Source organism: Hyperolius riggenbachi, chromosome 2, assembly GCF_040937935.1.
Source record: "Hyperolius riggenbachi isolate aHypRig1 chromosome 2, aHypRig1.pri, whole genome shotgun sequence".
NCBI classification, from domain to species: Eukaryota; Metazoa; Chordata; class Amphibia; order Anura; family Hyperoliidae; genus Hyperolius; species Hyperolius riggenbachi.
The window spans coordinates 228847865-228863277 of NC_090647.1; the positions used below are offsets into that span (position 1 = coordinate 228847865).

Sequence of the window (15413 nt, forward strand, 5' to 3'; positions counted from 1 at the left end):
GGCAATCCAACAGTTGGATTGACTTATCAGCTTCCTGAACAATAGCAATTTTTTTTTAGTTGTTTCACAACAAAAGTCTTTTGACAATTGTGCTGCATAAAAGACCGCTATTGAGTGTGTGTATGGGGCTTAAGACTATATATTTTACAAAGTCAAGCTAAGTTGATCCTCTGAAGGAGCTATGTGGAAAAAAATAAACGGTATTCCAATGATGTCAAATGACTGGGGACTCAAACTTCATGGAAAGGAAGCAAAAATAAAGTCATAGGTCTGGTTCACACTGCATGGATGAAAAGCTGATCGGTGGAAAAACTGATCCGTCAAACGGATCAGTTTTTTTTTTTTACTGCGCATCATTTTTTGGGATCCGTGACCCTATGTTCCATTACTGTAGTTATTGCAACGCATCCATCGCTTAACCAACGATCTGTTCACATCCATTAGCATCTGGTCCGTTAAACAGTCCTTTTTTATGCCAGTGTGAATCAACTGAGCAAAAGCATTGTTACTTTATAACTAATTCTAGAGATAAGCAGGGTGTTGAGAGCCATTATGGGGGGTGGTCAGATGATTTTTCAGGTTACTTATTTGCATCCAACAGTCTAGTCTGTATAGATAGTAAAAATAAAATGTGAATAATGAAGATCCTATAATATTAAAAGCCTGACACCTTTTGAACCAGATACACAGTTTCATTTAGACGATTATTGCTGAGGCCCAGACTGAAAACTTCCAGCCTGGCACATCAGGCACTGAGCTAGCTCACTTCAATGAGTTGAGTGGCTTGCTGACAGTATGGAGAAAAGGGGTGCTTTGTACTCGGACCCAGGACGTCATACTCTGCCTGGCGAGGTGAGGAGGGGTTATGGTCTCCTGCCTGGAGTAGCAATTCATTACACTGGTTTTATGAACTGTGTAATCAAGTACACAATACATGTGACACAAACCGCGAATCACTGATCCACGCACAAAGCTGCTGCCACTGGGCATCACTGTGCCAGGGCGACCACTGCTGCTCCTCACACAGTGCCCAGCCGGAGAGAGAGCCGCACTGTAGCAGTGCAGAGGATGTGGCACTGGATACAGAGCAGCAACCACACACTGCACATCAGTCAGAGGCACAGAGAACTTAGCTGCACACAACGGCCCTGAAGCGTACTGATCCAGAAAGGAGCAGCACATTAATTATCCCTCCACCTTTCACCAAGCAGGAATGAATGGGCACTCACAGGCTACATAAGCGATCAAGGCGAGTGCAATGAGTAGCTTCATCATCCTCCTATTGATTGCAGTCAGTAGGCGATGCACTCTGTTCCTGACCATCACCGGCCAAACCACGTCCCGTGCCCGACCTCGTAGCCAGGGACATGGAACCCAACGTCTGGACTGGACCCCGTGAGGGGAGGAAGAGCCCAGTGATAAAGCGGACAGGCGTGAGTTCCTGCCCGGCCAGGACACCGCGCATGCGCTCTTCCCCGGCTCCAGTCCGCTTCATGCGATCTTGGTACAGGAAGAAAACATGCAAATAAATGGCACCCGCATGCGCAGTAGATCCATGACGCTACACGGTCGCGTCCGTTGCTAGCTGTCTTCGACGTCATAGGAGCGGTGTGCGTGCTCCTGCGGTGTACGGCTGGCTGTGCTGTTCAATGGCAGCGAGACCGGTTTGGCTAATTGTCACTAACTGTGCCAGATGCTGCAGATTTTTATAACGTAGCCAAAACATTATTGCATATTGTGTTTTCTTCATTACAGTATGTGGGTGCTAGTATAGTTGAGGATATCCAACAGGAAACCTCATTGACCAATGGCAGATTCCGCGCGCATCAGTTTGGTCAAGACCACTAATTTGTAAGAAATAGGGTACCCATCAGGAAACGCTGTCCACACCGCAAACTGAATAGGTTTAGTAAAGTTCCGGAAGCAGTTGCTGAAGCGAGTGTACAGCCTAAAGCCCAGGGTCCTGGGGTGCAAGTTTAGAGTTTATTTAAAGTGAGCTCTTGCACAGGAGGAAGGAAAATATAGAGACAAGGACCCGTTATGTATTTAGAGAGTTTAGCCTGCCTAATTCCCCCTCATCTGTAAGTAGTCACAACTATAATTTGATCTGTCAGCTAGCTGTCTCGGCAGAGTAGCTAATTTGGAAACTCAGGATGTTATGAAAGCAGGCAGTAGACACACTGCAGATTTATTGCAGTTTTTGTATTAGCTGTAACAAAGAAATGTTTTTTTCTTTAAAGTTTGTGTCTGTTGGGTGTATTTTAGAGCTGAGAGGAAGTTCTGAGCTTAGGGCCGCTTTAATGTAAGGCGTTTCCTACTAAGTCCCCTCTTTCTTACATATTAGTGGTCATAACCAAATTGCAGAGAACAGCTGTTGGTCTAAGGCTTTTTGCTGGGACCCCTCATGTAGACTATCTCCAGTAAGTCTCTATAACCTCATAGGACTGGTATATGGAAATGTCTAACTGTCTACCATAGATACAAACAAAAATAATCCAGCGCAGGAGACTCGGGCATAGCCGGCGCCACCATAGACCGTAATAGAAACGACAGCTATAGAGGCGCACAGTGAGTAACTTCGGCACCATCAGAAGATGGAGTTGAAGTTACTTTTAAAATACTAATTCGCCCGCCAGCAATAGCTGGAAGCCGAATTACATCATTCCCCACCATCCATGTCGACCTGGAGGGGGAATAGTAATTAACACCGCCAGGACTTGTGCAGCAGCAGGATAAACCACATATCATCTGTATCCTGCGCCCAATTCTCCCGGCAGCGATTTTTCTCGTACGCCATAGATAAATAAAAAATAAACCTAGGCATAAAATTACCAATTTTTGTGAGGTGAGAACAAAACATAAACCCTGATACATGGGCAGAGGCTATCTTTTATATTTCTTACTACTAAGATATAAGCACTCAGGTTTTAGCTACCTTCAAAGTTGTGCAAAAGTACAATATATGTCCTCCGCCACCAGACTAAGGGCTCAGGCACACTATGGGCTGGTGCACACTACGGCCCGGTGCACACCAAAACCCGCTAGCAGATCCGCAAAAAGCTAGCAGATTTTGAAACTTTTTATTTTTTTATTTTTCTGTAGCGTTTCAGCTAGCATTTTGCGGTTTTGTGAAGCGTTTTTGGTGTAGTAGATTTCAAATGGTGTTACAGTAAAGCTGTTACTGAACAGCTTCTGTAACAAAAACGCCTGCAAAACCGCTCTGAACTGCCGTTTTTCAGAGCGGTTTGCGCTTCTCCTATACTTAACATTGAGGCAGAAACGCATCCACAATCCAAAAAATGCCTCACCCCGGGGGTATGCGTTTCTGCAAAACGCCTCCCGCTCTGGTGTGAACCACCCCATTGAGATACATTGACCAAGCGTATCCGCAGCCGCAAGCGGCTGCAGAAACGCTGAAAAAGCCGCTCGGTGTGCACCAGCCCTACAAGAGCTTTTTAAACGCTAGAGATTTTAAAAGCTCTTGCTAATGCAATGCCATGGGGGGTTTTTGCAAAATCACATTGCTCCAGTGTGAACACACACATAGCATAACATTAGCACGAGCTTTTAAAATCACAAAGTGTTTGAGGCCTGGAACCCACTACAAATCGCTAGCACAAACACTAGCGTTTTTAATTAGCGTTTTGTAAGCGATTTCATGAGCGTTTTCCAGTGATTTTGGTAGCGATTTTAAAAAGTGTAAGCTTTTTGCCAGCGATTGTGATAGCGATTTGCGATTAACAATTTTAATTCTTATTGGTCCTTTCAATTCATTATATTTTTTTTTTTACAGTTTGCAGTAATTTAAAATTGCACACAAATCACTATGTTTAGCAATTCATGAGCGATTTGCCAACGCTTTCAATACTTTACATTGCAGCACAAACGCTCTCAAAATGCTGCATGTTCTGCGATTGCAATTTTGCTAATCGCAATCGCTACTGTGGAATTTGTTACATTTATTTACATTGGCAGAGCGTTTAGGGAAATAGCTAGCGATTTAAAGTGCTCCCTAAACGCTCAACAAAACGCTCAAGTGGGTTCCAGCCCTCACAGGCAACATAGTGCATAGGACTGGGGGTCACAAAGCAGTAGATACCAATCTCATGATCGGCAGATACCAGCATCAGTCCTCTGGCTCCAGCAATCCCAGGGTTCAGACACATGTTGTAAGAAACAAAAACAAACTCCACTCAGTGAAATACTGCTAGGTTTACCTAAAATATTCCATAAAATATTCCAAAAAAATAAAAAACAAGTTATGTTAAAAAAAAAACTAGTGCGGGTTCACAGACAACAAAAAAAATGTCTGAGATGCATGCATTTAAAATTGGGCACTGTAGGAATTTAGCCACTGTAAATATCTACTAGTAGAATATTGTTAAATTACTGATATTATACTGTGAATCAGTGAGTAATTCCGATAAAATATAGGTAACCTTTACCAATGTTTTACTATGGCCTAACCTAACTTTACTCTCACACATCCCTCCCTCTCTATACCTAACCCTAACCAACACATTCCCCCACCGATGCCTAACCCTAAAGGTGCGTACACACATGCGATAGTTTGAAACGATCGTTCCCCGATCGTTTCAAACGACGATTGTGTAAAAAAAAGCAACCAACGATCATTAACCTCCTTAGCGGTAACCCCGTGTGTGACACGGGGTAAGCCGCCGGAGGGTGCCGCTCAGGCCCTGCTGGGCCGATTTAAATAATTGTTTTTTTGCTGGACGCAGCTAGCACTTTGCTAGCTACGCCAGCACCCCGATCGCCGCCGCCGCGCGCCCGATCGCCGCTATCCGGTGCGGCGCGCGCCCCCCAGACCCCGTGCGCTGCCTGGCCAATCAGTGCCAGGCAGCGCCGAGGGGTGGATCGGGTCTCCCAATGACGTCGGTGTCGTCATCCCGCCCCGTCGCCATGGCGACGGGGGAAGCCCTCCAGGAAATCCCGTTCTTTGAACGGGATTTCCTGATCGGAGATCGCCGAAGGCTATCGAAGAGGGTGGGGGGATGCCGCTGAGCAGCGGCTATCATGTAGCGAGCCCTGGGCTCGCTACATGATTTTAAAAAAAAAAAATTAAAAAAAATTGCTGCGCTGCCCCCTGGCGGTATTTTTCATACCGCCAAGGGGGTTAAGTCTAATGACGGATGAGCTAGATCGTTAAAAACGAACGATCTAGCTTGGCGGATTTTTACCAACGATGATCGTTTGCAAAAGTAGTACATCGTTGGAAACGGTCGTTCGTACTAGGCTTGACATGTGCATTTCGCTATTTCTCCATGAAACTTCTCATTTTTATGCGCAAGCGCAATAGTTGCTTAACGTGATGTAACGTTCGTTCTAACGATCAGATCGTTACACACATTTTAAAACTAACTTTACTTATGTTGTTCTTTCATCAATTAAAAGTTTGTTCGTCGTTCTCAACGAACGATCGTTGTCGCATGTGTGTAAGTAGCATTAGGATTACCAACCCTCTGGCTCCCAAATTATCTGCTTTGGTCTGAGACTCTCATGCAAGTGCTCCAGTAGCTCCACGGAGTCAGTGGAGCAGGTGCATAAGAGTTTCAGATGCTGTTTTTTTGCCTGTGAACCCAAACTAGTTTTTTTTAAGATGAACAAAGCTTGTTTTTATAGTAATTTTATATAAACATAGCAGTATTTCACTATGTTGAGTCCATTTTTGTTTCTTAAAGCACGTGTCTAAACTTTGGGTAATTTAGCCGGTAATTTATCTCACTTGTTGGTAATTTTACTATGCAGTGGGATAATAGCTTAGCAAGATGTTCGGAAAATAAGCTGTTTTCTGCATTACCTAATGCAGTAATGCTTAGTGAATTGAAGTCATTGGGCCTGATTCATCAAGCTGCTAAAGCAGCACAGCTTAAAGTGATCCTTAAAGAGAACCCGAGGTGGGTTTGAAGAATGTTATCTGCATACAGAGGCTGGATCTGCCTATATAGCCCAGCCTCTGTTGCTATCCCAAACCCCCCTAAGGTCCCCCTGCACTCTGCAATCCCTCATAAATCAAAGCCACGCTGCTGACAAACAGCTTGTCAGAGCTGGCTGTGTTTATCTCTATAGTGTCAGTCTGCTGCTCTCCCCGCCTCCTGCAGAACTCCAGTCCCCGCCTGCATCCCTTCCCTCCCTGCTGTTTGGAGGGAAGGGACGGGGGCAGGGACCGGAGCTATGCAGGAGGCGGGGGAGCAGCTAAGACTGACACTACAGATGTAAACACAGCCTCACAGCATGGCTGTGATTTATGAGGGATTGCAGAGTGCAGGGGGACCTTAGTGGGGTTTGGGATAGCAACAGAGGCTGGGCTGTATAGGCAGATCCAGCCTCTGTATGCAGATAACATTCTTTAAACACACCTCGGGTTCTCTTTAAGTCAAGTGAAAAAAATGAGATTTACTCACCTGGGGCTTCCCTCAGCCCCCTGCAGCCGATCGGTGCTCATTTTTTTTACTTGAATTAAGGATCACTTTAATGTGCAGTAGTGCTCGCTAATCAATGCTTCACATAGCAGCACTCGCTGCTATGTAGGAGCATGCCTTCCCTTAGTTACGCGCTTTGCTTCCTTAGCAACGCGCGTAACTTTCAATGCGGGCGGTCATGTGAAGTATCGCTACCGCGATACTTAACAGACTATACTATGACAATTATGTTAATTATTTAGTGAAGTATCGAAGTATCATATTCCAGAGCTCCGTGCAAATCCTCCTTACTTCCTGGTGTGTGATAAAACAGTGCTATCTCCAGGAAAATAAAAGCTTCATTTTAGTACCAGAGTTGTACAGAATCCTGGTTCACTATGAGCTTGCTGGGAAATCTCTAACCCTGATTGTAGAGAAGAATTTCTGATGCGGTAAGATTTACATTGGTAAGGTTTACATTCATGAGATTATTAGCTTCACTTTACAACTCAAGCTGAGCTGAACAGTGTATAGCTGATCATACTCTGTTAGTGACTTGAGCCATTCCTTCTCCTCTCTACCCCCTGGACTGTAAATCTTAAACAGAAAGTGATAAGGTTTTTTCCCCTAAAGAAATTTATGGCAGCCCCTTCTAAGATAAATCTTAACCACTTTTCTGGTTCATGTTAAAGGTAGCAGTACTGAAGTAAAGTATTTGTACTGTGTTAATAGCCATCAGTCGAAAAAAAAAATCAGTAAAATAATCAATCAGTAAAATAATTGTTGCCTTTTGATAGCTAAGCAACAGGACTCTGATAACAGGAGAGCAGAGAGGGAGATGAATACTGATCTGCTACTTCACTACTACAAAACACACGAGAAGCAAATGCTCACTCCCAGCCAGCAATCTGCCATTTTATATGGTCTACAAACAGCCTGTCAGCCAATCAAGTGTAATGTTTATACACCCGTGTCTGCAGTACTAAATCTAGCAGGAATTGTATAAGTTCAGCAAAATTGAGGTGAGAAGGTTCAGTCGGACATAATCGTAGACTATGTCACCAGCAGGGGGCACCACGTGCAGGTATACCCTCTCAATGTCACCCTCCCTAACCACTTACCTGCATCTGCATACTGGAAGCTGCAAAAAAGACATTTAAAAACACAAACACTGGTGCAAATGACAGATGGGGGCCCCGGATTCTGCTATTACCCGGGTTTCTTAAATCCCCTTGGCTCCTGACCGGCTTGGAGCTCTGCTGTCATACCGATGGCAGAGCGAGGGGGCTGCAGTGGTAAGAGAGCGGAACAATCGGTGGTAGCGGCGGGAGTGTGCGGAGGGGATGATTGAAATCTATGCCCTGGCAGGAATAACAGGTTCCAAACAGGGCATAGATTTCATTCAGCGCAGTCTGGAAGCACCAGCCAAGACTGGTGAGGTGGGAGCCATACTGCTGCAGACAACCCTTGAGTCCTGTCCACTATTTCCATAGACATCAAAGGGTTTACCACATCCAAACACTAGATTAATTGACTCACCAATACCACTTGTCCAGGTTGTACAGCGCTTTTGCTGTTGTACTGCTGCAACTCCCTTAAAGTGTACCTGAGTCAGGGGGATATCAAAAATGTATACATACTTGGGGCTTCCTCCAGCCCCCTCAGGCCAGATCGCTACCACGCCACCATCCTCCACTGCCTGAAGCCTTCGCAACTGGCCCCAGTAAGTCATCTTGTCAGGGTCAGTCTTTGCAGGCGCAGGGCTGTGCGTCTCTCTCCCATGGCTGGGAGTATTCTGTGCCTGCGCAGTACTACTATGCCAGTGCAGAACGCTTCTGGCCATGGGGGAGCGCACACACCCAGCCCGTGCCTGCGCAGTATGCCCTGGACCGGAGGACTTTCTAGGGCAATTGATATCGCCCCCGTCTCAGGTTTCCTTTAAAGTACACCTAAACTGAGAGGACTATGAAAGCTGTCATATTTATTACATTTTAAGGAATACCAGCTGCCTGGCAGTCCTGATCTCTTTCGCTGCAGTAGTGTCTGAACCACACGCCTGAAACAAGAATGTGGCTAATCTAGTCAGACTTCAGTCCAAGCATGTGCAGAGAAGGGGGCTCTGGGTGCCCAGACACCCCCTTCTTTTTAATTATCAATAAAGAGGCCTCTTTTGGCCTCTTCAGAGTCCTGCCCACCAACCACAGGAAGCCCCACCCATCAAACCCAGGAAACTCCTCCCCAGAGAGCTGATAGCTGCTACTGTGTGCAGTGAGAGCAGCCCCATCGCCTCCTCCCTCCCTCCTGCTAGTTATTCAGAGCAGGAAGAAGAAGGCAAGACAGCAGTTCAGCAGTCTCCTGTAACGATCGGTGAAGCACAGAGAGGATCTGATTACCAGTGATCTGCAGAATCACTGGGAATACAGATGTATACCAGATTATACGTGATCTGCAGTATCACTGATAATCCGATATACTAGCTAACCTCTGTTCACCTGAGTAGAGTGTAGTGTTAGGTGCAACAATAACACTTAGAGGACTAGGCCTCAGTGCAGCAAGGAGTACTGCACAGATTCCTTCCGCAGACCTGAGCTCTCCAAGACGGGAGGAGTCAGACTGACAGTAGGAAGGACAGACTGAAAGTAACCTTCAGGGGGAAGGATCACTAACAGAGCGAGGAACCGCCTCTAACAGTAAGGTCGGTTCTCGAGGTCGGACAAGCCAGGTCGTACACACACGGACAGATAAAGTACAAGATCAGGAGGCAAAGGCGGAGTCAAAGTACAGGCAGGGTTCAGCAACGGGGTATCAGATATATCGGGGTACAAAATCAGGAGGCAGAAGCAGAGTCAAGGAACAAGCCGGGGTTCGGCAACAGAGTATCAGAAATATCGAGGTACAAGATCAGAGTTCAGGAGGATAGTCAAGGCAGGCAAAAGTCATAACAGATAATCACAATCAAACTAGTACTTTAGCTATCAACAGAATCTAGCTAAGTGTAGGATTACAGCTCCAGCTGGTCCTGGCACACTTGCGGATCTGACTACGGATCTGGGTGCTCCCACATATGTGATCGCACGCCAGACAAAGAGCAAGTGAACAACCAGCAGTATATATACTCTAGGACCTTTCCAGGACCTCCCTAATTGCTGGTCCAATGAGAGCAGTAGAATTTGTCAGCTGACCCAGCTGGTCAGCCGACTCCCTTCTACCTGCTATTTAAACTTTGCCTCTGTGCTCGCACGCGTGTAAGTCTGAATCTTGGTGGACTATCAGTCCCAGCCACACCAGTACTGTCATGCAATGTATCTAGTGCGGGGGCCGCCTCTGATGCGGATTCCGCCGTTACCAATGCGGACTCCGCCGTTACCAATGCGGATTCCGCCGCACTGCCTATGCGGCATGCAGCGTTTTTTCCGCGTTGTGACGCCATGCTGGACGCGGAAACAGCCGCCTCACTTCGAGAGACGGCGGCCTTTCCGCGTTTCCTTACAGTACCCCCCCCCCCCCCCCCCCCCCCGAGGAGTGGACTCCGGACAACTCCTACCAGGTTTCTCGGGGTGTAAGGCATGAAACTCCCTCCTTAACTCGTCTGCATGCATGCGTGAGCCCGGTACCCATTGCCTCTCTTCAATGCCGTACCCTTTCCAATGTACGAGGTACTGTACCAAGTTTTGTACCGTGTGTGAATCTAAAAATTTTTCCACTTTATACTCGGGTTGGGCATCTACCAACACGGGAGGAGGAGGAGTGGGACCCACCTGGACTGCTGGTTTAAGAAGGGACACGTGGAAGGACCTTACCCCCCGCATGCTGGTGGGAAGGTCAACGGTATAAGTGACGTTATTAATCTTTTTTGCTACCGGAAATGGACCGACAAACCTGGGGCCTAATTTATCTGAGAGCTGTTTCAGGGCCAAATGACGTGTGGACACCCAAACCAAGTCTCCTGGCTGGAAGCTCCACTCTACTGAACGTTTTTTGTCAGCTTGACCCTTCTGAGTAAAAAACGCCTTTTGTAAACTATCTCTCACCGTGCGCCAAATGTCTTTAAAAGACCCCTGCCAGGCCTCCAGAGCTGGAAACGGGGTGGAGGCCACTGGCAACGGTGAGAACTTGGGCAATCTTCCAGACACAACCTGAACCGGAGAGAATCCGGTGGAGGAGCTTTTCAAATTGTTTTGTGCGAATTCCGCGAAGGGCAGAAAATTGACCCAATCGCTCTGTGTCTCCGCAACATAGCACCTCAAAAATTGCTCCAATGACTGGTTGATCCTCTCCGTCTGCCAATTGGTCTGTGGGTGGTAGCCCGATGAAAATGACAGCTTCATGCCCATTTGTTGGCAGAATGCCCTCCAGAATCTAGAAACGAACTGGACTCCCCGATCCGACACTATATTTTCCGGAATGCCGTGCAGCCGGAACACATGTGTAATAAACAGGTCAGCCAACTCCTGGGCCGAGGGGAGTCCTTTCAAGGGCACGAAATGGGCCATTTTGCTGAAGCGGTCAACTACCACCCAAATGACCGACATACCTTCTGACTTAGGAAGTTCACCCACAAAATCCATGGACAAATGAGTCCATGGTTCACTCGGGGTGGGTAAAGGCTGCAAGGTACCCACAGGTGCCAGCCGGGAGGGTTTACTCTTGGCACAAATTGCACATTCCCTCACGAATTCCTTGCAATCTGCTGCCAAGGACGGCCACCAGGCGCATCTGGCTACCAGATCCTGAGTTCTAGATGCCCCAGGATGCCCAGCATTTTTATGCGCATGGAACATCTCTAGAACCTGGAGACGGAACGGTAGCGGAATGAACAGTACCCCTGCGGGCTTCCCTTCCGGGATGTCTTGTTGAAAGGGAATTAAAGTCCCCTTCAAATCCCCCCAAGTCTCAGTTGCGGCTAGTACCAACCTCTGGGGAATAATAGTCTCTGGAATAGAGGGCTGTGCTGTCTCTGACTCGAAGCACCGGGATAAAGCATCCGCCTTGACATTTTTGCTACCCGGGGTGTACGTAATAATGAAAGAGAACCTGGAGAAAAATAATGACCAACGGGCCTGACGGGGGCTCAACCTCTTAGCCCCCTCAATGTATTCTAGGTTCTTGTGGTCAGTGTAGACCGTGACCGTATGCTCCGCTCCTTCTAACCAATGTCGCCATTCCTCGAAAGCTAAATTAATGGCTAAAAGCTCTCTGTTGCCAATATCGTAGTTCCTTTCCGCAGGGGAGAACCTACGGGAGAAGTAAGCACACGAGTGCATTCTACCCTGCAAGCCAGATCGCTGAGACAGCACAGCCCCCACCCCGACCTCCGAGGCATCCACCTCAACAATAAATGGAAAAGACGTATCCACATGTCTGAGGATGGGTGCAGAACAAAATAGGCCCTTCAGGGTGGCAAAAGCCTGTAACGCCTCAGGAGACCAGTGAGTGGTATCTGCCCCTTTCTTGGTGAGACTGGTAAGTGGAGAAATGACCGTAGAGTACCCCTTTATGAATCTCCTATAATAATTGGCGAAGCCAAGAAACCGCTGAAGGGATTTCAAGCCTACTGGCTGAGGCCATTTCAGAACAGCGGAAACCTTGGCAGGATCCATAGACAAGCCTGTGGTGGAAATTATGTACCCCAGGAAGGCGACAGATGTTACTTCAAAGATACACTTTTCTATTTTTGCGTACAATAGGTTCTGCCTTAGCTTGTTCAAAACGAACCTCACATGGGTCCTATGTTCAGAGAGATTGTTGGAGAAGATCAGAATATCGTCTAGGTAGACTAGAACAAATTTCCCCAACACCTCTCTGAAGACCTCGTTGATGAGTTCCTGGAAAACGGCCGGGGCATTACACAACCCAAAGGGCATCACCAGGTACTCGTAATGCCCGTCCGGTGTATTGAAGGCCGTTTTCCACTCATCGCCCTCTCTTATGCGTACCAGGTTGTACGCACCCCGTAAATCCAGCTTAGAAAAAATCTGGGCGCTCGTGATCTGAGTGAACAAATCGTCTATCAGGGGTAACGGATAGCGATTCTTTACTGTAATCTTGTTGAGACCGCGGTAATCGATGCAAGGTCGCAGGCCTCCGTCTTTCTTTTTTACAAAAAAGAAGCCTGCCCCAGCAGGCGACCGGGACGGGCGAATGAAACCTTTGGCCAGATTCTCCCTGATGTACTCTTGCATAGCCAATTTCTCGGGCCCCGACAAATTGTACAAATGGCCCCGAGGAGGTACACAACCAGAACGGAGATCAATGGGACAATCGAAAGGGCGATGTGGAGGTAATTTATCGGCTGCTTTGGGACAGAATACATCCGAATATTCAGCATACTGGTCTGGTACACCTCCCACCTGAACTCTGGTTTGCCCCAATGTTAATTTCCCCAAACACTGTTGAAAACATTGAGGAGACCAGGAGGTTAACTGACCCGTGGCCCAGTCTATTTGTGGTGAATGGATCTGCAACCACGGCATGCCTAAGATAATGGTGGAAGTTGACATGTGTAACACAAAAAATTGCAACTGTTCCCCATGTAATACCCCTATGGTGAGCTTCACCACCGGAGTCTGCGACAGAGCACGATTCCGTTGCAGAGGGGAATCGTCCACTGCCGTGACCTGAATGGGGGGTGTCACAGGAGTGAGCGGAATACCCAACTCCTGAGCAAACTTAAAGTTCATAAAATTGGCCGCTGAGCCTGAGTCAATGAAAGCCTCAGTGGCCACAGATTTCTTCTCCCATGTAACTGTACAAGGGAGAAGCAATTTCTTTTCTTTAAGGGGTGCAAGTGGCGTGCCTAGGGTGTCACCCCCCACTACTCCTAGGCAAATTCGTTTCCCGACTTGTTCAGGCAGTTGATCTGTCATTCTCCGCCTTCGCTCCACCTGGGTCAATTTCGAACAACCAATCTGCATTGGTTCGGGTGGAGGCAAGGCCGGAGGAGATGAGACAGACGGAGATGGCGTTACTAAGGGTGCAGCGGAGGGTGCCACATATGATGTTACCCTGGCACTGTGACTGCCCCGAATCTGCCTCTGATGGCGTAATCAACGGTCAACTCGAATGGCCGATGTGATGGCCTCATCGACTGTCCTGGGCTCGGGCAAGGTTAGCATAAAATCGGAGACCTCCTCCGACAACCCAGACAAGAAGTAATCCATGAGGGCAAAATTATCAAATCTGGCCGTGACTGACCATCTGCGAAATTCTGCCGCGTAATCCTCGACTGAACCCCTGTCTTGCCGCAAAAGTTTGAGCTTCCGCTCAGAGGTTGCCGCAAGGTCAGGGTCGTCGTAAATTACGGCCATGGCCTTAAAGAATTCCTCTACCGAGGTCAGAGCAGTATCGGTAGGAGGCAGGTTGTATGCCCATGACTGGGAGTCACCAGTCAGCAAAGTTTTAATAAAGGTGACCCGTTGGGTCTCAGTCCCCGAGGATCGGGGTCTCAACTCGAAGTACGATAACACTCTACTCTTAAAATTCCGGAAGTCAGACTTGTGGCCGGAAAATTTATCTGGTACGGGCATACTTATGTCAGCACTAGGAGGAGATCGCACTGAATCAACTGACGTCTGGAGGGTTCGCACAGAGCCTGATAGGACATCAATCATAGTCTTGTGGCTACCCAGCACTTGGTTGATGTTTTCCACCGAAGTGGCAAGTGCGCCCAGACGGTCAGTGTGTGCGTCCATTTGCATTTTTTGGTCTGGCGTTCTGTAACGATCGGTGAAGCACAGAGAGGATCTGATTACCAGTGATCTGCAGAATCACTGGGAATACAGATGTATACCAGATTATACGTGATCTGCAGTATCACTGATAATCCGATATACTAGCTAACCTCTGTTCACCTGAGTAGAGTGTAGTGTTAGGTGCAACAATAACACTTAGAGGACTAGGCCTCAGTGCAGCAAGGAGTACTGCACAGATTCCTTCCGCAGACCTGAGCTCTCCAAGACGGGAGGAGTCAGACTGACAGTAGGAAGGACAGACTGAAAGTAACCTTCAGGGGGAAGGATCACTAACAGAGCGAGGAACCGCCTCTAACAGTAAGGTCGGTTCTCGAGGTCGGACAAGCCAGGTCGTACACACACGGACAGATAAAGTACAAGATCAGGAGGCAAAGGCGGAGTCAAAGTACAGGCAGGGTTCAGCAACGGGGTATCAGATATATCGGGGTACAAAATCAGGAGGCAGAAGTAGAGTCAAGGAACGAGCCGGGGTTCGGCAACAGAGTATCAGAAATATTGAGGTACAAGATCAGAGTTCAGGAGGATAGTCAAGGCAGGCAAAAGTCATAACAGATAATCACAATCAAACTAGTACTTTAGCTATCAACAGAATCTAGCTAAGTGTAGGATTACAGCTCCAGCTGGTCCCGGCACACTTGCGGATCTGACTACGGATCTGGGTGCTCCCACATATGTGATCGCACGCCAGACAAAGAGCAAGTGAACAACCAGCAGTATATATACTCTAGGACCTTTCCAGGACCTCCCTAATTGCTGGTCCAATGAGAGCAGTGGAATTTGTCAGCTGACCCAGCTGGTCAGCCGACTCCCTTCTACCTGCTATTTAAACTTTGCCTCTGTGCTCGCACGCGTGTAAGTCTGAATCTTGGTGGACTATCAGTCCCAGCCACACCAGTACTGTCATGCACTGTATCTAGTGCGGGGGCGGCCTCTGATGCGGATTCCGCCGTTACCAATGCGGATTCCGCCGTTACCAATGCGGATTCCGCCGCACTGCCTATGCGGCATGCGGCGTTTTTTCCGCGTTGTGACGCCATGCTGGACGCGGAAACAGCCGCCTCACTTCGAGAGACGGCGGCCTTTCCGCGTTTCCTTACATCTCCCTACCCCCTTCCTCTCCTGATAGTAGAGACTTCTGATAAAGGGCTTGATTCACTAAACCATGATAACTCATATCATGTCCGTTTTCGTGCTCGTTTTCGCATTTGCGCACAATCGCGAATTTGCATACACAGTCACG

General features: G+C 47.7%; 1 protein-coding gene across 3 annotated transcripts in view; it reads right to left on the minus strand.

Moving 5' to 3' along the window:
- The window catches only part of UXS1 (UDP-glucuronate decarboxylase 1), a 120963-nt gene extending 119442 nt beyond the window's left edge, over positions 1-1521 (minus strand). For 2 of the 3 annotated variants that reach the window (XM_068265298.1, XM_068265297.1), the window contains exon 1: positions 1230-1520. In XM_068265298.1, coding sequence (XP_068121399.1) covers positions 1230-1323 — 94 coding nt within the window. In that variant the 5' untranslated portion in view covers positions 1324-1520. Of the gene's footprint in view, positions 1-1229 lie in introns of all 3 variants that reach the window. The other variant, XM_068265299.1, reaches the window with a different exon arrangement.
- Positions 1522-15413: the final 13892 nt, after the last annotated feature.